The sequence below is a fragment of the Heptranchias perlo genome, chromosome 25 (assembly GCF_035084215.1).
Source record: "Heptranchias perlo isolate sHepPer1 chromosome 25, sHepPer1.hap1, whole genome shotgun sequence".
Lineage (NCBI taxonomy): Eukaryota > Metazoa > Chordata > Chondrichthyes > Hexanchiformes > Hexanchidae > Heptranchias > Heptranchias perlo.
This window is the reverse complement of record NC_090349.1, coordinates 38613427-38637202: the sequence shown is the minus strand read 5'-3', so window position 1 is coordinate 38637202 and position 23776 is coordinate 38613427. Positions and strand designations below refer to the sequence as shown.

Sequence of the window (23776 nt, the reverse complement as noted above, 5' to 3'; positions counted from 1 at the left end):
GGCCAAGGAGCAGGGTGAATTCAGTGGCAATTAAATTTATGGCTGGGCCAAAAACAATGCAATTGGAGGCAAATATAGCTCATTCATGACCATGTCAGTCTGACTGCAGAGATGGTCGATGCATCAAGGGAAATACGGCTGAATGTTGTTAGCACACACAAGGAAGTTGACCCCAAGGCTGCAGATCATGTAATGAAAGACAGCATGTAGATGAAGAAGCGGAAAGGACCCAGGATAGATACTTAGGGAACCCTGAAAAGACTGTGCAAGAGCAGGAAGAGAAGCCATTGCTGGAGATGTGCTGGCTACATCGGACAGGCAAGAGTGGGCCCAAGTACAGGAAACAAGGCAATCACATGAAGCTAGGCACTGGAGAGGTGGTCGCGAAGGATGCCATGGTCAACTGTGTCAAACACTGGAGAAGTCAAGAATAGCAGGAGGGATAGTGCACCACAGCCACGGTCAGAGAATTTGATTTCAGAGTTTCACCAGGGGAATCTTGGTGTGTGAACAAGGTGGAAGTCAGACAAAAGAGATTTGAACATGAAAGTTGAGGGAGAGGTAGGCACACAGTTCAGAGAAGACAACACATTCAAGGACGTGGAGGTTAGAGGATGGGAAAGTAGTTGAAGAACGTATCAAGGATGGACATTTTGAAAAAGGGAAGGACAGCAATTTTGAAAGGGCGAGGAATAGTGCCTGAGCAAAGTGTAAATGTATCCCAAGCGGCCTATGCTGGCAACTAAGCCTCCTATCCATAGTCACTGCCCTGCTCCTGCTGGCCAGTTCCCGTCTTAAATGTAATCAATCACAGCTCCATGCGCTGGCCAAAGTCTTAGTGAATTCCATTTTATCTTATAAAAACAATATAGTACACATGCAAGGCTAGCAGTCAAGAGGAAACACATGGTTCCACCACCAAGGCCTTGACATAAAAAGGAAAGTCCAAAGAATAAAATATTCAAATTCAATGTAATATAAAGTGACATACTTTCCAACACCTTATTGTTGCTCTTCACTTCATAGACTTGATTATTTTGTAATCCTTTAATTTTTCAAAAATGGATGCCTTCACATATCAATAATAAGGATACCGGCTGTCAGTATTCAACAGGTCAGCCACTTGTGAACGAAAATAGACCTAAAATGGAAGATAAGCTTCCAATGGCTCAGCTAGTTGAACTAGTGAATGGCTGAAGCATCCAGGAAGGTCTAATTCAAACCCCAGGAAGATACCAGTTTCAATCCCCGATCTATGCTGAATTAGTTGATCTGGGATGGCGATAGAGGCCTTACATTTGGCTTAAGCAACTTAGAAAAGGTACGGGTAAAGTCAGCCATGGGCTGTACTCCCGATCAATATTCAACTATTCCTGCTGGAAGCGCACATGCGTGGACATTGGTAGAGAATGGGATCAAACTCTCCTGTGGCTTGCCAACTTTCGTCATCAAGCCCCACAGATTAATAAAGGCCACTTGAGCGAGGAGCTGCAGGGCGAATGGTGCTCCTGGAACCATACGTAAGCACGGACCCAACAAATCACCCGAGTTTGGAACAATTCCTCACGTGGACTATCGCTAGGTTGACTAAACTAGTAGGATATGGGATAACATTTCTGTGCATCTACTCTTAACTGGGCATTGGCTCAAGCTGTCCTGATCTGAACCCACCCCCACAAGGAATTAAAAACAGAAGGAAGGAACTGTATGACATTTTTTTCCCCAAGCTGCCAATGAACAGCAGATGGCTGTCAAACATCAGTAAGTGCTCAAAAGCACAAACAGGAAACCAAGCATCAGGATGTCTGGCTTAAAAGAATTATGGACTTTCAGCCTCCTCAATTAAACGTGGCTTTTAAAAAAAAATATTTTCTAGATAATCAATCCACTAAACAACTTCTATTTTCATACAACAATCACTGCTCTTAAAAGGAAAGTTAACTTTAGGTACCTCTCACTATTTATTCAGAGATAAGCTGCTACTCCAGTTTCTAACAAACACTTGATCCCATCTGAGCAGGCATTTGCTTGGTGATTAATACATTAATTCATTTTTTCTTCCCTCCTCTAACATTTTTGATCAATCTGACCTACAAGTCCCATTAAACAGGAACATCATGCAATTAAAAACTTCGTAAAAATTTACAATGCCTTATTTGCCTGTAGAATTCCTACAAGAAAACAAGAGCTCTACACACATTAAATGGAGTTTGAAAGTGTCAATGGATTGTGGCTCTGAAAATTAGCCTGTATAAAACATGGTAATTTATTACCAACAGAACACAATGTCAAGAACATTTCCAAAACTGTTCATTACTTTCCAGGCTTCCTAATCTGAAACTTTAACATACCAGTTACCAGTATATTTTTCCTCTTCCTCCTTCAAATATGATCTAAATAATACATTTCTTTGCACCCCCCCCCCCCACCACCTTCAAAAATAAATAAAACCACAAATTACAAAAAGCAACAGTGCCATTTTGGACAACTTAACTTGCACTTGGATGTTTATCCAACTCCTTTCAAGGGTTACCGTAGAAATGTTGCTAAAATATTTATATTATTGCAGACATTAGAGCTTGCAATTGCTTTACAGTGACACCTAGTCACTACAGCACTTTCTTACGTTATTTGCCTTCAGGGAGTTCAGAAGAAAGCACATGGTCCTGATGAAGGGTTATACTTGAAACATTAAGCTTACTTTCTCTTTCAGATGCTAACCGACATGCTTCACACTTAACAGCATTTAATGTTTTTGATTTCAGACTTCCCGCCTTGTTTCTCTTAACTCGGAAATGAGACTAGTTATCATTCTAATCCACCATTCATGCCGTGCCAACAGTAACAACACCCACAGCTCAAGTTATTTTATAGCCATGATAAGAGTTCAATTCACACTCACTATGTTCCACAGCCAAACTCCTAACCTGGATTTCAAGACCCAGACAATCTCATGCTTTTTGTACAACAGCAAAATGCAGAACTTCCCAAAACAGTAAGTCAGTTCTGAACCACATTTTTCATATAACAATCTATTCTCTCATCCACTGCCGCTACCCAATTTCCCACAACCTTTACGTCATTTGCCCCACAACCAGTTTCAGTTTGTTACACTGAGGTATAGTGCAACATGTAGCCTCAAATTAAAGCATGTGGCCTAGAAGTTCAGCCACGCAGCATGCATTTTTCATGCACTGAACGGCCTCCTAAATTATCAATATGGCGGCCAGTAAGGACACGCTCATTACGAGCTGGAAGTGCGCCATCCGCCATATTGGTAAAGGCCAAAAATCAGCGTGCCGAGACTATGCCTGAAGCAGCCGTCAGGCACATTGAATATGCCAATAAAGGGGCCTAGCGCCTGTTTGAGGCCCCCACTGCAAGAATGGTTTGCCCTGAGGCAGTCAGCGGCATAACAGGCAGGGTGCGACCAATAAAGTAAGTTTTAAAAATATACCTACCTGAATGCAGAGCCAGGAGGAGCAGGATTGCTCTTCCCAACTCCACATTCGAAGAACGTAGTCTGTTGCCGGCCGCTTCCCCTCCACCTCCCACCCCCAATCATCAATCCCTCCTGACCCAGTTGCCCCCATTCCTCACTTACCTGAGGACTGCTGCAATGCCAGCAGGGCCCAAATTTCATTCACGTAGAGGGTTGTGAATCTTTGGAATTCTCTATCCCAGAGGGCCGTGTATGCTGAGTCATTGAATACATTCAAGGCTGAGATGGATAGATTTTTGGACTGTAGGGGAATCAAGGGATATGGGGATCGGGGAGTGGAGTTGAGGTCGAAGATCAGCCCTGATTGAATGGCGGAGCAGGCTCGTGGGGCCATATGGCCTACTCCTGCTCCTATTTCTTATGTTCTTATGTTCTGCCGGCGAACTGTCTGCTGCTCTCAGAAGTTCGCCTGCTTGATGGAAACAAGGCATGAGACCCAATTTCAGGAGCATCTCAGGTCTCACCATTCAGGCCCCTGTGCCCAAAAATGGACGCGCCAGAATTTTTAGGCCGCTGGCCCTGAAGAGCTATAACCGAAATATTAGCCTTGTTTTACTTTGTATATGCTGACTGATGTCCTGTCCATTTTCTGCATTTGTTGTTTTTATTTCAAATTTGCAGTCTGTGGTTTTTCTTACGTCTGAAAGAGTAGACACTGTAATGGCGGGCAAATTCTCAGAACAAAAGTATCTCAACTTGTGGATAACGGCAAGCGAGTGACAAAACAAGCAAACAATGGGTAAGGAAATATGATCAAACTAATGTTATGTGACACACAAAGATGCAGTAGAACTTAAGGAATAGTTACAACTACAAAAGCAAAATATATTGGGTTATTGAGAGATCAAGTCAGGATCCAAATGACAATGCTTTACTTCTGCACACGAGAACCACTATCTCTTTCCACTGTGCAATATGCAATATGAAAAAAATTACGTTGCTGAAACTTTTGACAGTCAGAACAAAAACTAGCACTTCTATGATTTGTTAAGAACAAGAAAACCCTGATCAGACAGCCCTAGCAATTTTTGATGCCTTTGCTACTCACAGAATCTGCTACCTGTTTATATCATTACCATCTTTACTCCAACTGGTTATACCAGAGATTTGCAACTCCAAGCTGTCACAATCAATGAGCAATTGAAATCTAGATGGTCAGTGCTTACCACATAAAATATGAAGATCTTGTTGTAAATAGATCTGAAATGGTAGGCAGGAAGGATATCTTGCTTTAAAAACATGGAAGTGAAGTTTACTCTATATTGTATTCTGCAAGTATAGCATATGTAGCAGTTTGCATTAGAGCAGTGCCATTTACCATGATTTGATACTGTATTTATGTCCAAGTGAAACTATTCATTATTCGCAATTTTGCATTCATTTTCATCACATTTATGGTTTGTGGTTGTTTCTTTAAATGCATGAAAGATTAGCTTTTTTTTTGCAACAGCCTATTTTACACCAAAATGGCAAATGTGAAAAGAGAAAACAAATGCAAAAATAGGTCAGTACAAGAATCAGCTTCAGAGCGGTTGCAGTATGACAGCAACCACTGCGAAGTCAAATTAAATTTATATTTTATTTAGTTTATAAAAACTTCCAGAACTTTGTGGATGCAGTTTGTAAACGTACATACAGAACACAGGTTTCGCCAACAGGATTGCCACCTTTGTGTCAATGCAAAATCGTTGAGTGAGCAACAAGCATAACTGTCAGAAATGACTTAAAAGCCCATCCAGTGCACTAAAGCCTAGAGGTGAGAGAAGTCCTCCATGTCTACTCAAGAGTTTGAATGCTCAAAATATACAGTATAACAACTTACATTTACATAGCATCTTTTTAACTTAGCAAAACATCCAAAGGCGCTTCACAGGTGCGTTATCAGACAAAATTTGACACTGAGCCACATAGAGATATTAGGACAGGTGATCAAAAGCTTGGTCAAAGAGGTAGGCGTTAAGCAGCAACTTAAAGGACAGAGAGGCAGAGAGGTTTAGGGAGGGAATTACAGAACTTATGGCCGAGGCAGCTGAAGGCACGGCAGCCAATGGTGGAGCAAAGGAAATCAGAGATGTGCAAGAGGCCAGAATTGGAGAAGCGTAGAGATTTCAGAGGGTTGTAGGAATGGAGGAATAGGGAGGGGTGAGGCCATGGAGGGCTTTGAACACAAGGATGAGAATTTTAAAATCGAGGCATTGCCAGACCAGGAGCCAATGTAGGTCAGTAAGCACAGGGGTGATGGGTGAGCAGGACTTTGTGCGACTTACAATGCGGGTAGCAGAATATTGGATGAACAAGTTTATGGAGGGTGGTAGGTGGGAGACCAGCCAGAGGAGCATTGGAATAAGAGTCTGGAGCTAACAATGACACGGATGAGGGTTTCAGCAGCAAATGGGCTGAGGCGGGGAGGGGAAACGGGTGATGTTACAGAGGTGGAAGTAAGCGATCTTGGTGAAAGTAAGCGATCTTGGTGATGAGAGGATATGAGGTCGGCAGCTCAGCTCAGGGTCAAATAGGACACCGTGGCTGCAACAGTCTGGTTCAGCCTCAGACATTGGGAGGGAGAGGTACGGAGTCGATGGCCAGGGAACGGAGTTTGTGGGGTGGACCGAAGACAATGGCTTCGGTCTTTCCAATATTTAATCTGCTCATCCAATACTGGATGTCGGATAAGCACTATGGCAAATCAGAGGCAGCAGAGGGGTCAAGAGAGGTGGTGAGGTAGAGCTGAGCGTCAGCGTACACGTCTAATCTGATGTCGTGTTTTCAGATGATGTCGCCGAGGGGCAGCACGTAGATGAGAATTAGGAGGGGGCCGAGGATAAATTCTTGGAGGGCTCCAGAGGTAACAGCGTGGGAGCAGGAAGAGAACCAGGCATGAGCAGTCCCTGGTCAACCATGTCAAAGGCTGCACACAGGTCCAGAAGGTTGAGGAGGATTAGTTTATTACAGTCACATAGGATGTCATTCGAGACTTTGATAAGGACGGTGTCAGTGCCTTGGCAGGGGCGGAAACTGAGTGGAGGGGTTCAAACATTGAAAGATGGCCACAGATTTGGGAGGCGACAACACATTCAAAGACTTGAGGAAAGGGAGGTTGGAGATGGGGTGGTAGTTTGCAAGGACAGAGGGGTCAAGGATGGTTTTTTTGAGGGGGAGATGACAGCAGATTTGAAAAGGGAGGTATAAAACCAGTTTAAGCGTTGCAGGCTTGCACCACTCTCAAACAGTATCTACAGCATTATACGCATTTCCCAGACTTCCTATTCAACTCCTTTCCGAAGGTAAAACAGCTATGCTTTATTACAGAATGATGTACCGTTCTACAATATATTAAAAAATAGTTTACCGAAGTTCCAAAATCCTTTTTCCAGCGCCCAGAGGCGGCCCCAAGGCTTAGGTTCCTCCGCTTCGGGGATGGTAGCAAGATCCTGGGAAGGGATGGAATCCAGGATGACAGTGCCACTGCCTGCTGAGGAGAGGCTACTTGAGCCCGTCGCACTGGAGGACGAGGCGTTCTGAGACTGGGATTGAGATTGGGACTGGGACTGGGATGTACTAGTAACACTCTCTTTCGACATTGTTGGTTTCTTATACTCGATCAAATTGATTTTAGAGTTTGAGGAAAAAGTGGGAATTTTAAAAAAAAATCTTCCACTTAAGTGGTAAATTTTATAAAAGAAAAAAAAGTTTTTACCCCCACTTTAGATTTATAATTAAAAGTTTGGCACAGACTTCGATGCTTCTATGAACTATAGGAGATTTTCAGTAATTGTCATGGTTTATTTTCACCCCTGCAGCAATAACGACTAGTGATAAAACTCATCCCATTGCAGCTTGATGGCTGAGGTTTCCTCCCTATCTGTAAACGATAATCATTTATTTATTTATTTATTTGAGAGCGCTAGACTCAAATGCCAGCAATCCCGGTGACAAATTAATCGGCAAATATGAACAAACTATAAATCTGACGAAGATTTAAGGCAGTTCCATTAAAAAAAAACCTAAATTATACAGAAAGGCCACTCAAATCCCAATCGTTTCTTCCTGCAGACTGTGCTCAGCCGCTGCAAGGGAACGAGGATGAAATGTGCCTCCCCAAGACAAAAAAAAAACTTTTAACCTCCTACCTTTTTCGCAATATCTAACCACTATCAATCTTTTTTTTTTAAACAATGAATTCCTATCACAAAATTATTTTAAATCTTAAACCCCCTCCCCTTTCGTCTGGCCGTTTGCCTCCCACGAGAAGTCCAACTCGCGCCTCTGGGGAGCTCGCAGCAACCGCGCCAACTTTTCACCCTTGACCTCCCTCCAACTGCTGCCCCGACAAAAATGATTTATAATTCTATTATTACACGAGGAGAAAAGTCACCCGTTAATCTTGATTTTGAACGTTTTAAACCCACGTTACTTTTAATAAAATTGGATTTTTAAAAAAAAAAATTGCACGGCCTTCTGGGGCGGGCGTTCTCACTCGCTTTTTGACTGTTGATTTTTTTTAAAAAAAGAAGTGGTTTGGTTTTTCACTCCGTAAAATCTTTCACCTCTTCCTTTCTTGGAGATTTAGCACCTGGTAAACAGTGACAGGTTACATTAGACGTTATTGGGGAAAGAAAAACTAAAACAACCGGGTTTTTTTTTAATAAAAATGTTTTCGGTCGCCATGGCAACAAGCGAGTCAACCTAACCTGTTAGTGCGGCGAAGTCCGGCCTCCAACATTCTGATTGGCTGGAATCGATCGTCTTGGCACCGCTATTGGTTGTTTGCGACGCCAATCATTGGATCTTGACCGCCGATTTATAATCAAGGTAGGTTGAGGTATTGGCGGACATGGATTAAAAAAAAATTTGCAGCGAATTTTTTCCCCCCCCCCCAAAAAAAAATAATAAATTCAGTTCAGATATATTTTGGAAAAACAAAAATGGAGTGAAGGAAATGTTTTCTGCTGTCGGTCGAAGGCATGCCTGAAGAGAGTAATTTGGAGCAGCCTCCGGTCCAAGGGCTGAAAGATGATGAACTGGAACAAGTGGGTTCACAAAATGCCACCCTCCAGCTCGGGGGCATCAGCAGCAGGCCCCCCGCCAGACCCCGCAACTGCTACAGCAGGGGCAGCGTCGACGCCAAAGTAAGTACACCGTTAACATATAACAGATATGAATAAAGGACATTGCATTTCTATAGCGCCTTTCACGTCCTCGGGGTTTCCCCAAAGCGCAGCGCTTCACAGCCGATAAAGTACTTTTTTGCAGTGTTGATGGTAGGGAAACACAGCAGCCAATTTAGTCACAGGAAGGTCACACAAACGGATGAGGTACATGACCGGTTAATCTGTTTTGTTTTCAGTAATGTTGTTTGGGGGGATAAATGTTAGCCAGGACACCACCCCCACCCCCCTGCTCTTCTTCAATTAGTACCATGGGATCCTTTGCATCCACCTGAGAGGTAGATTCAGTTTAACACCCCCTTCAACTGTGCAGCACTCCCTCAGTACTGGACTCGGGTCTCTAGAGTGGGACTTGAACCAACCATCTGCTGGCTCAGAGTCCGTAGTCACTGAGCCACAGCTGTCACTGTTGAGGGCTATGATTTAAAGATGGATTTTGTCTTTATATGAACAAGCAGGGAGAAACTTGGCAAGAAAAAATTAACCTTCCCCTCAGTGGGTAACTGCCATGATTCCTCTCAGTGTCTTCTCCAATGGTCAAGCTAAGACCTTGCTATATAGTTGCTTTTTGTCAATTTTCCATAAAGTGAAAATACTATATCATTATTGAGAATTGCTGTCCTTTTCATAAATTAAGATGAGACTTGGCATGTAATAGGCTTGTGATTTGCTGGTATATTTTCCAATAATTGGCGCTAGTGTAGGCTAATTGATCTCATTCGTACTTTAAACTTTCCAGAGAATTACTCAAATGCGAACCATTCATCGTGTAAAGAAGGATCAAGAAGAAATCTGCAAAGTTACGATACCTCCCTCCGAACCGTCTGAGAAATCATCTGAAGATATCTCTGATGACGAGATGCTAAGTGACGGAGGAGTGGATACAGATCATGAAGGTAAGAGATACTGACAATGCCACTTGATTCATATATGCCCAAGATGTGCTTCATTTTTTTTACAATGGGAGGTACAAAAGAAAAGATTGAAACTTCATTCAAGCTTGATACAATACGAAAGCTTAAAGGACTCCTCAAGAGCTCGTCTCTATGGCTCTGTGCTTGATTTCATAGCCTGGTGAGCCATACAGACCAGTGAAGTACCAGGTTAGATCCCTGGTCTGTGCTGCATGAGATGATATCTGGGGTAGGAATAGGAGCACAATTGGCCTCAATGTCTGTGGGCTAGAAAGTGGGATAATTAATTTAAGTTTTCAATCCTGATTGCTATGTAGGGACTCATACTGGTAAGTGTTGCAGATGTGGCCCACCCTCTCACAGTTGAATATCCTGCTGCCAGAAAAACTTAAAACCCTAATATTAATTATATAAGGTGAAAGATCATAGCATCATAGTTAAAAGGAGATCCAGTTCATCACTTTCAAAGTAGGGTAAATGCACTTTAGTGCGACCCACACCATACAGACCAGAAGAGTCGAGTTTTCATTGTTGGTCTATGTCTAAGTGGGCTGCTCTCAGCTGGGATAGCAGTGGTTGGCCTCAGTTCTCCCAGGCGAGGGAAGGAAAATAATCATTCAGAGATCCCACTCTTGATCACTATCCAGTCATCTAATGACCAACCACCTGGGAGGGAGGAGAGGGTGATAAGCAGGGTCTCTTTGGGATTGGAGTGACTCCAAAATGACATGCCTGGTGATGGATGTTTGGAAGCAACTCAACTGCCTGTAGCAGATTTGGTAATCAGATATTTAAACCAGTACTCCTGGTTACTGTTGATGATTAACCAGTTAACCGTGTTCAGTAATGGAACCTGGAGTAGACCTGAGTCGGATGGGTTGGAATTCTTGCACTCGACTCTGGATAACCCTGCAAGTCAATGTCCCAGTGGCTAGGACGATACAAGCTGGACTTGCATTGGGAAGCTTGCCAATGCACTGCACTGGTAAACTGTGCAGCATTAGCTTGTTAAACTCCAGCGGTGCCCCTGCACAAACTTTGAGGGCCCTAAACCTTGGCTCTGCCAATCTGCATCTAAGATCTCCGGACTTGGGTAAGGGGAAACTATGTGCGCTCCTATTGGGTAAACAGAAAGTCTACGGGTATGGATTTCTCAGTAGCTTGGTTCAGAGACTTTTAAACAAGGGGGGAAAGGTTTTCATAAATGTCAGACACCCAGCTGACCTGCAACAAAATCACGATCCAGTGACTCCTGCTGGAAATTGCATGTCGGGTGAGAACACTACTGGACTGTGTTCTGAAGGTCCAAATGATCAAATAGCCTGCCAACACTCATTGTCTAGGCTCACCCTTAAATTATGGGTGAGGTACTGGAATGTTGCAGCATCTTTCATAGAATCATAGAAAGTTATGGCACAGAAGGAGGCTGAAAAAGAGCTATCCAGCTTAATCCCATTTTCCAGCACTTGGCCTATAGCCCTGTAGGTTACAGCATTTCAAGTGCACATCTAAGTACTTTTTAAATGAGTTGAGGGTTTCTGCTTCTACCACCCTTTCAGGCAGTGGAGTTCCAGACCCACACCACCCTCTGGGTGAAAAAATTTCTCCTCAGCTCCCGACTAATCCTTCTACCAATTACTTTAAATCTATGCCCCCTGGTCACTGACCCCTCTGCTAATGGAAATAGGTCCTTCCTATCCCCACTTTCTAGTCCTGTCATAATTTTATATACCTCAATTAAATCTCTCCTCAACCTCCTTTGTTCCAAAGAAAACAACCCCAGCTTATCCAATCTTTTCTCATAGCTAAAATTCTCCAGCCCTGGCAACATCCTCGTAAATCTCCTCTGTACCCTCTCTAGTGCAATTACATCCTTCCTGTAAAGTGGTGACCAGAACTGTACGTAGTACTCAAGCTGTGGCCTAACTAATGTTTTATACAGTTCTAGCATAACCTCCCTGCTCTTATATTCTATGCCTCGGCTAATAAAGGAACGTATCCCGTATGCCTTTTTAACCACCTTATCTACCTGTCCTGCTACCTTCAGGCAACTGTGGACATGCACTCCAAGGTCCCTTTGTTCCTCTACACCTCTCAGAATCCTCCCATTTATTGTGTACTCCCTTGCCTTGTTTGCCCTCCCCAAATGTATTACTTCACACTTCTCCCGATTGAATTCCATTTGCCATTTTCTGCCCACCTGACTAGTCCATTGATATCTTCCTGCAGTCTATAGCTTTCATCCTCACTATCAACCACTCAGCCAATTTTTGTATCATCTGCAAACTTCTTGATCAAGCCCCCCACATTCAAGTCCAAATCATTAATAAATACCACAAAAAGCAATGGACCTAATTCTGAGCTTTGTGGGATCCCAATGGAAACAGCCTTCCAGTTGCAAAAACACCCGTCAACCATTACCCTTTGCTTCCTGCCAATGAGCCAATTTTGGATCCAACTAGCCAATTTCCCTTGGATCCCATGGGCTTTTACTTTTTTGACCAGTCTGTCATGTGGGACCTTGTCAAAAGCCTTGCTAAAATCCATGTACTCTACATCAAGCACGTTACCCTCATTGATCCTCCTTGTTACCTGCTCAAAAAATTCAATCAAGTTAGTCTGCACCCCATCAAGTCAATCCCTTGAAGCAAAAGATAAAAGAAATATCTGATTGCACTCTTGTATGAACTGGACCTCAATTATCCTGCCCTGATTAGAGCAATTAACCAGAGGAATAGTCCATACAATTGCTGCCATGGTTACATAAACTTTAACCTGTTCAGGTACTCTTTAATCTCTTAATCTTTTGTGTATCTTGAGCATCTTACTTCAGCAATTGCATGTATACATCACTATTGAAGGAGGACTGAGGGTCACCAGCAACAAGAAACCAAGGAAAGAGGAGAAAAATATCTTTTAAAATTGCAATCTCTAATTCTCCGATAGCTCAATTAGTATAATCACCCTGTCGCTGAACCACACAGACCAGAAATGGTAAGATTCGATTCCTGGTCTGAATTAATTAATCTGATGTGGAGATGCCGGTGATGGACTGGGGTTGACAAATGTAAGGAATCTTACAACACCAGGTTATAGTCCAACTGTTTTATTTGAAAATCACAAGCTTTCGGAGGCTTTCTCCTTCGTCAGGTGAGCGAGTGTGGGATTCCATGGAAGGTTACCGCATTTATATTCAGAGAACAATACCTGGTGATTACAGATAACCTTTCCAACTGCCCGTTGTCAAGGCAATCAAAGTGTTCAGACAGAGTGATGTTACCTACAGGACCACCGAATACACAAACGGCCAGAACACAAAACAGAGAGAGAGGGAGAGAAACATCCGAAAGGAAGAGAAAGACAGAGAATGACCCGTTGTGTTAAAAACAGATAACTTTTTCTCACTGGTGGGGTTACATGTAGCGTGACATGAACCCAAGATCCCGGTTGAGGCCGTTCTCATGGGTGCGGAACTTGGCTATCAATTTCTGCTCGACGATTTTGCGTTGTCGTGTGTCTCGAAGGCCGCCTTGGCGAACGCTTACCCGAAGATCGGATGCTGAATGTCCTTGACTGCTGAAGTGTTCCCCGACTGGGAGGGAACCCTCCTGTCTGGCGATTGTTGCGCGGTGTCCGTTCATCCGTTGTCTCAGTGTCTGAATGGTCTCGCCAATGTACCATGCTCCGGGGCATCCTTTCCTGCAACGTATGAGGTAGACAACGTTGGCCGAGTCACAGGAGTATGAACCATGTACCTGGTGGGTGGTGTCCTCTCGTTTGATGGTGGTGTCTGTGTCGATGATCTGGCATGTCTTGCAGAGTTTGCCGTGGCAGGGTTGTGTGGTGTCGTGGACGCTGTTCTCCTGAAAGCTGGGTAATTTGCTGCGAATGATGGTCTGTTTGATGTTGGGTGGCTGTTTGAAGGCGAGTAGTGGAGGTGTGGGGATGGCCTTAGCGAGGTGTTCGTCGTCATCTGCAAGACATGCCAGATCATCGACACAGACACCACCATCACACCAGAGAATACCACCCACCAGGTACATGATTCATACTCCTGTGACTCGGCCAACGTTGTCTACCTCATACATTGCAGGAAAGGATGCCCCGGAGCATGGTACATTGGCGAGACCATGCAGACACTGCGACAACGGATGAACAGACACTGCGCAACAATCGCCAGACAGGAGGGTTCCCTCCCAGTCGGGGAACACTTCAGCAGTCAAGGACATTCAGCCACTGATCTTCGAGTAAGCGTTCTCCAAGGCGGCCTTCGAGACACACGACAATGCAAAATCGTTGAACAGAAATTGATAGCCAAGTTCCGCACCCATGAGGACGGCCTCAACCGGGATCTTGGGTTCATGTCACGCTACACGTAACCCCACCAGTGAAAAAAAGTTATCTGTTTTTAACACAACGGGTCATTCTCTGTCTTTCTCTTCCTTTCGGATGTTTCTCTCCCTCTCTCTCTCTGTTTTGTGTTCTGGCCGTTTGTGTATTCGGTGGTCCTGTAGGTAACATCACTCTGTCTGAACACTTTGATTGCCTTGACAACGGGCAGTTGGAAAGATTATCTGTAATCACCAGGTATTGTTCTCTGAATATAAATGCGGTAACCTTCCATGGAATCCCACACTCGCTCACCTGACGAAGGAGAAAGCCTCTGAAAGCTTGTGATTTTCAAATAAAACAGTTGGACTATAACCTGGTGTTGTAAGATTCCTTACATTAATTAATCTGAGGCAGGGTAGTAGCTGAAGTGCTACAAATGGCATTGAGCCCCTGAAAAGGATGGGGAAGATCAGCCAGGGTTCCGATTCCTCATCACTGTCCATGGACCCCTGTGGGAAAGTGTGCATTTGTCAGGGTTGGACGAATGCAGGTTTGGGCTCAGCTGTGGTGCCCCCTTGGTCAAATAACTAGTCAGATACATAAAGAATAATCACTTGGCGAGATGCCAGAAGGTAATCAGTGCCAAAGTACCACATCAAAAGTACCATACAGCAGCAAGGGTAGTTTATGCTCTATTTGAAGGGTGAAGAGTTTTCACAAGGAAAGGGCACTGTATGTTGTGGCATATTATATCAGGTGTACAATATTAGTTTAAATAAGGCCAGAACACATATCAATATTGTAATATAAAACTTGCTAACCTGGTACGGTTTTATGCGCATGTTTTATTTCAGAAAGTACAAAGGTCTACGATCCCACAGGGAAGGTCAAATATAAACAGGCATGTGAAATATATGGTGTGGTGCCAATCTCCTATTTCCTGCGCAACATGAACGGTACAGAACTATCCATGATGCATTATGGGCTTGGACCTCAGGTAAGGTAACTTTTTATTGGCAGTCTTTTATCACTCAATAACATTATACCTAAATTAGCTCCTTGGGACTCTATTAAATGGCATTTCCTGTTTGCATTTTAACACTACTGAGAAGCACTTACGTTTGCCACGAAATCTATTTGAAATAACTTATTCGTCTTACAATGGAAATAGACATTCTTGCATGCTGTCCCTCCTCCCAGCATTCTCAATATGTTGCAATCGAGACTCGTCCAGCTTGTCCTGCTCTAACTCGTTCTTTCCCAGGACATTCAAAACTATGGAACACCCTACTTCCCTCAGTCTTTGCTCCTTGTATAGTCTTCAGGCTTTTAAAATCTAAACTTCGCACCACCTAACCGCTACTTCTTGATTTACCTCATCATGTCTCTCAACGGTACGGTAGCATAGTGGTTATGTTACTGGACTAGTAATCCAGAGGCCTGGACTAAAAATCCAGAGTCATGAGTTCAAATCCCGCCACGGCAGCTGGCGAATTTAAATTCAATTAATTAAATAAAAATCTGGAATTAAAATACTAGTATCAGTAATGGTAGCCATGAAACTATCGGATTGTCGTAAAAACCCATCTGGTTCACTAATGTCCTTCAGGGAAGGAAATCTGCCGTCCTTACCCGGTCTGGCCTATATGTGACTCCAGACCCACAGCAATGTGGTTGATTCTTAATTGCCCTCTGAAATGGCCTAGCAAGCCATTCAGTTGTAAAAATCTTGCTACGAAAAGTCATGATAAAAAGAATAAAACTGGACGGACCACCTGGCATCGGACCACTAGGCACCGGACACGACGACGGCAAACCAAGCCCAGTCGACCCTGCAAAGTCCTCCTCACTAACATCTGGGGACTTGTGCCAAAATTGGGAGAGCTGTCCCACAGACTAGTCAAGCAACAGCCTGACATAGCCATACTCACAGAATCATACCTTTCAGCCAACATCCCAGACTCTTCCATCACCATCCCTGGGTATGTCCTGTCCCACCGGCAGAACAGACCCACCAGAGGTGGCGGTACAGTGATTATACAGTCAGGAGGGAGTGGCCCTGGGAGTCCTCAACATTGACTCTGGACCCCATGAAATCTCATGGCATCAGGTCAAACATGGTCAAGGAAACCTCCTGCTGATTACCACCTACCGCCCTCCCTCAGCTGATGAATCAGTCCTCCTCCATGTTGAGCACCACTTTGAGGAAGCACTGAGAGTAGCAAGGGCACAAAATGTACTCTGGGTGGGGGACTTCAATGTCCATCACCAAGAGTGGCTCAGTAGCACCACTACTGACCGAGCTGGCCGAGTCCTGAAGGACATAGCTGCCAGACTGGGCCTGCGACAGGTGGTGAGCGAACCAACACGAGGGAAAAACTTACTTGACCTCGCCCTCACCAATCTACCTGTCGCAAATGCATCTGTCCATGACAGTATTGGTAGGAGTGACCACCGCACAGTCCTCGTGGAGACGAAGTCCCGTCTTCGCACTGAGGACACCATCCAACGTGTTGTGTAGCACTACCACCATGCTAAATGGGATAGATTCAGAACAGATCTAGCAGCTCAAAACTGGGCATCCATGAGGCGCTGTGGGCCATCAGCAGCAGCAGAATTGTATTCCAGCACAATCTGTAACCTCATGGCCTGGCATATTCCTCACTCTACCATTACCAACAAGCTAGGGGATCAACCCTGGTTCAATGAGGAGTGTAGAAGAGCATGCCAGGAGCAGCAACAGGCGTACCTAAAAATGAGGTGCCAACCTGGTGAAGCTACAACTCAGGACTGCATGCATGCTAAACAGCTGAAGCAACATGCTATAGACAGAGCTAAGCGATTCCACAACCAACGGATCAGATCAAAGCTCTGCAGTCCTGCCACATCCAGTCGTGAATGGTGGTGGACAATTAAACAATTAACGGGAGGAGGAGGCTCTGCAAACATCCCCATCCTCAATGATGGCGGAGTCCAGCACGTGAGTGCAAAAGACAAGGCTGAAACGTTTGGAACCATCTTCAGCCAGAAGTGCCCAATGGATGATCCGTCTCGGCCTCCTCCCGAAATCCCCACCAACACAGAAGCCAGTCTTCAGCCAATTCGATTCACTCCACGTGATATCAAGAAACGGCTGAGTGCACTGGATACAGCAAAGGCTATGGGCCCTGACAACATCCCGGCTGTAGTGCTGAAGACTTGTGCTCCAGAACTAGCTGCCCCTCCAGCCAAGCTGTTCCAGTACAGCTACAACACTGGCATCTACCTGACAATGTGGAAAATTGCCCAGGTATGTACTGTCCACAAAAAGCAGGACAAATCCAATCCGGCCAATTACCGCCCTATCAATCTACTCTCAATCATCAGCAAAGTGATGGAAGGTGTCGTCGACAGTGCTATCAAGTGGCACTTACTCACCAATAACCTGCTCACCAATGCTCAGTTTGGGTTCCGCCAGGACCACTCGACTCCAGACCTCATTACAGCCTTGGTCCAAACATGGACAAAAGAGCTGAATTCCAGAGGTGAGGTGAGAGTGACTGCCCTTGACATCAAGGCAGCATTTGACCGAGTGTGGCACCAAGGAGCCCTGGTAAAATTGAAGTCAATGGGAGTCAGGGGGAAAACTCTCCAGTGGCTGGAGTCATACCTAGCACAAAGGAAGATGGTAGTGGTTGTTGGAAGCCAATCATCTCAGCCCCAGGGCATTGCTGCAGGAGTTCCTCAGGGCAGTGTCCTAGGCCCAACCATCTTCAGCTGCTTCATCAATGACCTTCCCTCCATCATAAGGTCAGAAATGGGGATGTTCGCTGATGATTGCACAGTGTTCAGTTCCATTCGCAACCCCTCAAATAATGAAGCAGTCCGAGCCCGCATGCAGCAAGACCTGGACAACATCCAGGCTTGGGCTCATAAGTGGCAAGTAACATTCGCGCCAGATAAGTGCCAGGCAATGACCATCAATGACAATAGGGTGGTAATAGTAGGGGACTTTAACTTTCCCAACATTGACTGGGACAGCCATAGCATTAGGGGCTTGGATGGAGAGAAATTTGTTGAGTGTATTCAGGAGGAATTTCTCATTCAGTATGTGGATGGCCCGACTAGAGAGGGGGCAAAACTTGACCTCCTCTTGGGAAATAAGGAAGGGCAGGTGACAGAAGTGTTAGTGAGGGATCACTTTGGGACAAGTGATCGTAATTCCATTAGTTTTAAGATAGCTATGGAGAAGGATAGGTCTGGCCCAAAAGTTAAAATTCTAAATTGGGGAAAGGCCAATTTTGATGGTATTAGACAGGAACTTTCAGAAGTTGATTGGGAGAGTCTGTTGGCAGGCAAAGGGACGTCTGGTAAGTGGGAGGCTTTCAAAAGTGTGTTAACCAGGGTTCAGGGTAAGCACATTCCTTATAAAGTGAAGGGCAAGGCTGGTAGAAGTAGGGAACCTTGGATGACTCGGGAGATTGAGGCACTAGTCAAAAAGAAGAAGGAGGCATATGACATGCATAGGCAGCTGGGATCAAGTGGATCTCTTGAAGAGTATAGACATTGCCGGAGTAGAGTTAAGAGAGAAATCAGGAGGGCAAAAAGGGGATATGAGATTGCTTTGGCAGATCAGGCAAAGGTGAATCCAAAGAGCTTCTACAAATACATAAAGGGCAAAAGGGTAACTAGGGAGAGAGTAGGGCCTCTTAAGGATCAACAAGGTCATCTATGTGCGGAACCACAAGAGATGGGTGAGATCCTGAATGAATATTTCACATCGGTATTTACGGTTGAGAAAGGCATGGATGTTAGGGAACTTGGGGAAATAAATAGTGATGTCTTGAGGAGTGTACATATTACAGAGAGGGAGGTGCTTGAAGTCTTAACGCGCATCAAGGTAGATAAATCTCCGGGACCTGATGAAATGTATCCCAGGACGTTATGGGAGGTTAGGGAGGAAATTGCGGGTCCCCTAGCAGAGATATTTGAATCATCCACCGCGACAGGTGAGGTGCCTGAAGATTGGAGGGTAGCAAATGTTGTGCCTTTGTTTAAGAAGGGCGGCAGGGAAAAGCCTGGGAACTACAGACCAGTGAGCCTGACATCTGTAGTGGGTAAGTTGTTAGAGGGTATTCTGAGGGACAGGATCTACAGGCATTTGGAGAGGCAGGGACTAATTAGGAACAGTCAGCATGGTTTTGTGAGAGGAAAATCATGTCTCACGCATTTGATTGAGTTTTTTGAAGGGGTAACCAAGAAGATAGATGAGGGCTGTGCAGTAGACGTGGTCTACATGGACTTCAGCAAAGCATTTGACAAGGTACCGCATGGTAGGTTGTTACATAAGGTTAAATCTCATGGGATCCAAGGTGAGGTAGCCAATTGGATACAAAATTGGCTTGACGACAGAAGACAGAGGGTGGTTGTAGAGGGTTGTTTTTCAAACTGGATGCCTGTGTCCAGCGGTGTGCCTCAGGGATCGGTGCTGGGTCCGCTGTTATTTGTTATTTATATTAATGATTTGGATGAGAATTTAGGAGGCATGGTTAGTAAGTTTGCAGATGACACCAAGATTGGTGGCATTGTGGACAGTGAAGAAGGTTATCTAGGATTGCAACGGGATCTTGATAAATTGGGCCAGTGGGCCGATGAATGGCAGATGGAATTTAATTTAGATAAATGTGAGGTGATGCATTTTGGTAGATCGAATCGGGCCAGGACCTACTCCGTTAATGGTAGGGCGTTGGGGAGAGTTATAGAACAAAGAGATCTGGGAGTACAGATTCATAGCTCCTTGAAAGTGGAGTCACAGGTGGATAGGGTAGTGAAGAAGGCATTCAGCATGCTTGGTTTCATTGGTCAGAACATTGAATGCAGGAGTTGGGATGTCTTGTTGAAGTTGTACAGGGCATTGGTGAGGCCACACTTGGAATACTGTGTAAAGTTCTGGTCACCCTATTATAGAAAGGATATTATTAAATTAGAAAGAGTGCAGAAAAGATTTACTAGGATGCTACCGGGACTTGATGGTTTGACTTACAGGGAGAGGTTAGACAGACTGGGACTTTTTTCCCTGGAGAGCAGGAGGTTAAGGGGTGATCTTATAGAAGTCTATAAAATAATGAGGGGCATAGATAAGGTCGATAGTCAAAATCTTTTCCCAAAGGTAGGGGAGTCTATAACGAGGGGGCACAGATTTAAGGTGAGAGGGGAGAGATACAAAAGGATCCAGAGGGGCAATTTTTTCACTCAAAGGGTGGTGAGTGTCTGGAACGAGCTGCCAGAGGCAGTAGTAGAGGCGGGTACAATTTTGTCTTTTAAAAAGCATTTGGACAGTTACATGGGTAAGATGGGTATAGAGGGATATGGGCCAAGTGCAGGCAATTGGGACTCGCTTAGTGGTATAAACTGGGCGACATGGACATGTTGGGCCGAAGGGCCTGTTTCCATGTTGTAACTTCTATGATTCTATGATTCTATGATTCTATCTCCAACAAGAGAGAGTCTAACCACCTCCCCTTGACATTCAACGACATTACCATCGCCAAATCCCCCACCATCAACATCCTGGGCGTCACCATTGACCAGAAACTTAACTGGACAAGCCATATAAATGCTGTGGCTATGAGAGCAGGTCAGAGGCTGGGTATTCTGCGGCGAGTGACTCACCTCCTGACTCCCTAAAGCCTTTCCACCATCTACAAGGCACAAGTCAGGAGTGTGATGGAATACTCTCCACTTGCTTGGATGAGTGCAGCTCCAACAACACTCAAGAAGCTCGACACCATCCAAGATAAAGCAGCCCGCTTGATTGGCACCCCATCCACCACCCTAAACATTCACTCCCTTCACCATTGGCGCACAGCGGCTGCAGTGTGTACCATCCACAGGATGCACTGCAGCAACTCGCCAAGGCTTCTTCGACAGCACCTCCCAAACCCACGACCTCTACCACCTAGAAGGACAAGAGCAGCAGGCACATGGGAACAACACCACCTGCACGTTCCCCTCCAAGTCACACACCATCCTGACTTGAAAATATATCGCCGTTCCTTCATCGTCGCTGGGTCAAAATCCTGGAACTCCCTTCCTAACAGCACAGTAGGAGAACCGTCACCACACGGACTGCAGCGGTTCAAGAAGGCGGCTCACCACCACTTTCTCAAGGGCAATTAGGGATGGGCAATAAATGCCGGCCTCCCCACATCCCATGAACGAATAATAAAAAAAAATCTCTTCAACTTAGCCTTATCCTGCATCGATTCTCCAAGGCGGCCTTCGAGACACACGACAACGCAAAATCGTCGAGCAGAAATTGATAGCCAAGTTCCGCACCCATGAGGACGGCCTCAACCAGGATCTTGGGTTCATGTCACGCTACACGTAACCCCACCAGCGAATAAAAGTTATCTGTTTTTAATACAACGGGTCATTCTCTGTCTTTCTCTTCCTTTCGGATGTTTCTCCCTCTCTCTGTCTTTTGTTCTGGCCGTTTGTATATTCGGTGGTCCTGTAGGTAACATCTCTCTGTCTGAACACTTTGATTGCCTTGACAACGGGCAGTTGGAAAGATTATCTGTAATCACCAGGTATTGTTCTCTGACTATAAATGCGAAACGTTCAAGGAATCCCACTCACTCACCTGACAAAGGAGATAATCTCCGAAAGCTTGTGATTTTCAAATAAAACAGTTGGACTATAACCTGGTGTTGTAAGATTCTTTACATTTATCCTGCATCGTGGATCTTGATCTTCCAACTAGATTTCTGAAATGACAATGAAAACAAAAATACTGGAAAGACATAGCAGTTTCATCAGTATGTGAAAAGAAGGGGGTTGCAACCAAAAAAGTTTAGCTTTTTTTTCTTCATTGATGCTAATGACCTGCTAGGTATTTCTAGCATTTGTCACTTAATCAGCCATGTTCATATTGAATGGTGGAGTAGGCTCGAATGGCCTACTCCTGCTCCTATTTTTTATCTTTCTATGCTTCTGGTTTTATTTCAGATTTTAAGCATTTTGTTTTTTTTTACCTTCAACAATCTCCCCATCTCTCCTGAAGGCCTTGCTGTAATATGGTAAGATACCCTCCAGTTGGCAAACTCTCCAACTATAGGAAGAAGGTAAATAGTCAAGCCAATCTTGTTCTCACCCAACATCTACAATATACATTTCCAGTAGGCATATATGCTAACCTACAAAACTCGGAAAAGCTGATAACAACTTCAAAAAAGCTGACGCAACCCCAAAAAAGCTGACAACTCGAATAACAACATACAGAGCCTTGAATATAGGCCTATGAGCAAGGTCATTACTTCAAAGTGCCTGAATGCTTTAAGTTCCTATTTATTACGTTATATTTCTGGAATTTTATTTGTGTTTTGGGTTCACATTCTGCAATTTAGTTTGTTTCTCTGTGGAAACTGAAATCCAGTAGTCTCATTTATGACATATGAAAAGAATTCGCTACAATGGGAACGCAGTGGGCATGACATATAGCTGTAGTTATATCAAATATTCCATTAGTTATATTATACAGGGTAAAGAAAGTACTAAAGTACACAAAATCGTAATTTTTGAAGTGGTAAATTTAGAATTTTTTGAAGAGGTAAATTCTGATGCTAAATTTATTCCCGGGAGTTGGGGGTCTGGGGGCATACCCTCCTATTTCTGGAAATTTTGTCGTTTAACATTTTTTGTGCATTTTCAGTTGTACTGAGATGCCGCCATTAGGCTGATCAACTTAGCAAAAGTGTCTGAAAACCTAATTGCTGAAAACTTCTCTTCTCCCATGAAAAATCATTGTATTTACAATCCATTTCCACGCTTAAAAAATTGTATTTCTAATTGGTTTTCATTTTTAATTAGTTTTCTCCTAGGAGAGTGTACCCAGGGACTGTTATCACGAACCTACTTATATTCTCATCATTCCAGGGGCCGAGCTCCCGTCATTGTGTAACACTTTACAACAGGTTCCCCCCGAACTGAGCAGTTGATGACCATTTGTTATTATTTCTGTTGTGGTTTCCTGGTGTTACCAAGAAGTTATTTTCCATTGCTTAATGCCCTGGAAATTCATTACAACAAATAATATCAATTACATTGCAATTTGCTTGTAGGAGCAAAGAGCCACCCTTCAGCGGTATATAACTGAAAGTATTTTGTAATAAATGGGGTGGACGCACCTCTCCCTCGCTCTCTCTTTCTTCTCCCTCCTCCCCATGACTGAACTTGTCTGTTTTTCTCTCTTCCTCCTGTGTCTGAACCTCATTTATCTTATGACTTTGTGTTTATAGGCCATACTGTATTGAGTATAAATATGAGGAGGTCTGCGCCTGGGTGCAGCAAATCCTGGGAAATATACGTGCAACCAGTATTTCTTTAAAATTACTAAAGCCCTACTCCATTTACTAGTGGTCTATTACGTACAGAAGAAAAGTGATGAAGAAATGTTCTTTATTAAATTGCATTTTTCTTACTAGGACTCTCAGGCTACAGTTATATTGCACTATCAGTCTAGGAAAGAAAGACTTGGATTTATATAGCACCTTTCACAACCTCAGGATGTCCCAAAGCGCTTTACAGCCAATGAATAATTTTTGAAGTGTAGTCACTGTTGTAATGTAGGAAATGCAGGAGCCAATTTGCGTACAGCAAGGTCTTACAAACAGTAATGTGATCATGACCAGATAATCTGTTTTGGTGATGTTGGTTGAAGGATAAATATTGGCCAGGACACCAGGGAGAACTTCCCTGCTCTTCTTTGAAGTAGTGCCATGGGATCTTTTACATCCACCTGAGAGGGACAGATGGGGCCTCGGTTTAATGTCTCATCCGAAAGACGGCACCTCCGACAGTGCAGGACTCCCTCAATACTG

At 44.2% G+C, this 23776-nt stretch overlaps 2 protein-coding genes across 2 annotated transcripts in view; one reads left to right on the top strand and one right to left on the bottom strand.

Moving 5' to 3' along the window:
* chek2 (checkpoint kinase 2) overlaps positions 1 to 7734 on the bottom strand; it is a 50139-nt gene extending 42405 nt beyond the window's left edge. Inside the window, exon 1 of the mRNA XM_068006084.1 lies at positions 6852 to 7734. Coding sequence (XP_067862185.1) covers positions 6852 to 7083 — 232 coding nt within the window. The 5' untranslated portion in view covers positions 7084 to 7734. The remainder of the gene's footprint in view (positions 1 to 6851) is intronic.
* A 617-nt stretch (positions 7735 to 8351) lies between these two features.
* The window catches only part of lrrc74b (leucine rich repeat containing 74B), a 41148-nt gene continuing 25723 nt past the window's right edge, over positions 8352 to 23776 (top strand). The window contains exons 1-3 of the mRNA XM_068006083.1: positions 8352 to 8631; positions 9410 to 9566; positions 14771 to 14913. Of these exons, the coding sequence (XP_067862184.1) occupies positions 8467 to 8631; positions 9410 to 9566; positions 14771 to 14913 (465 nt within the window). The 5' untranslated portion in view covers positions 8352 to 8466. The remainder of the gene's footprint in view (positions 8632 to 9409; positions 9567 to 14770; positions 14914 to 23776) is intronic.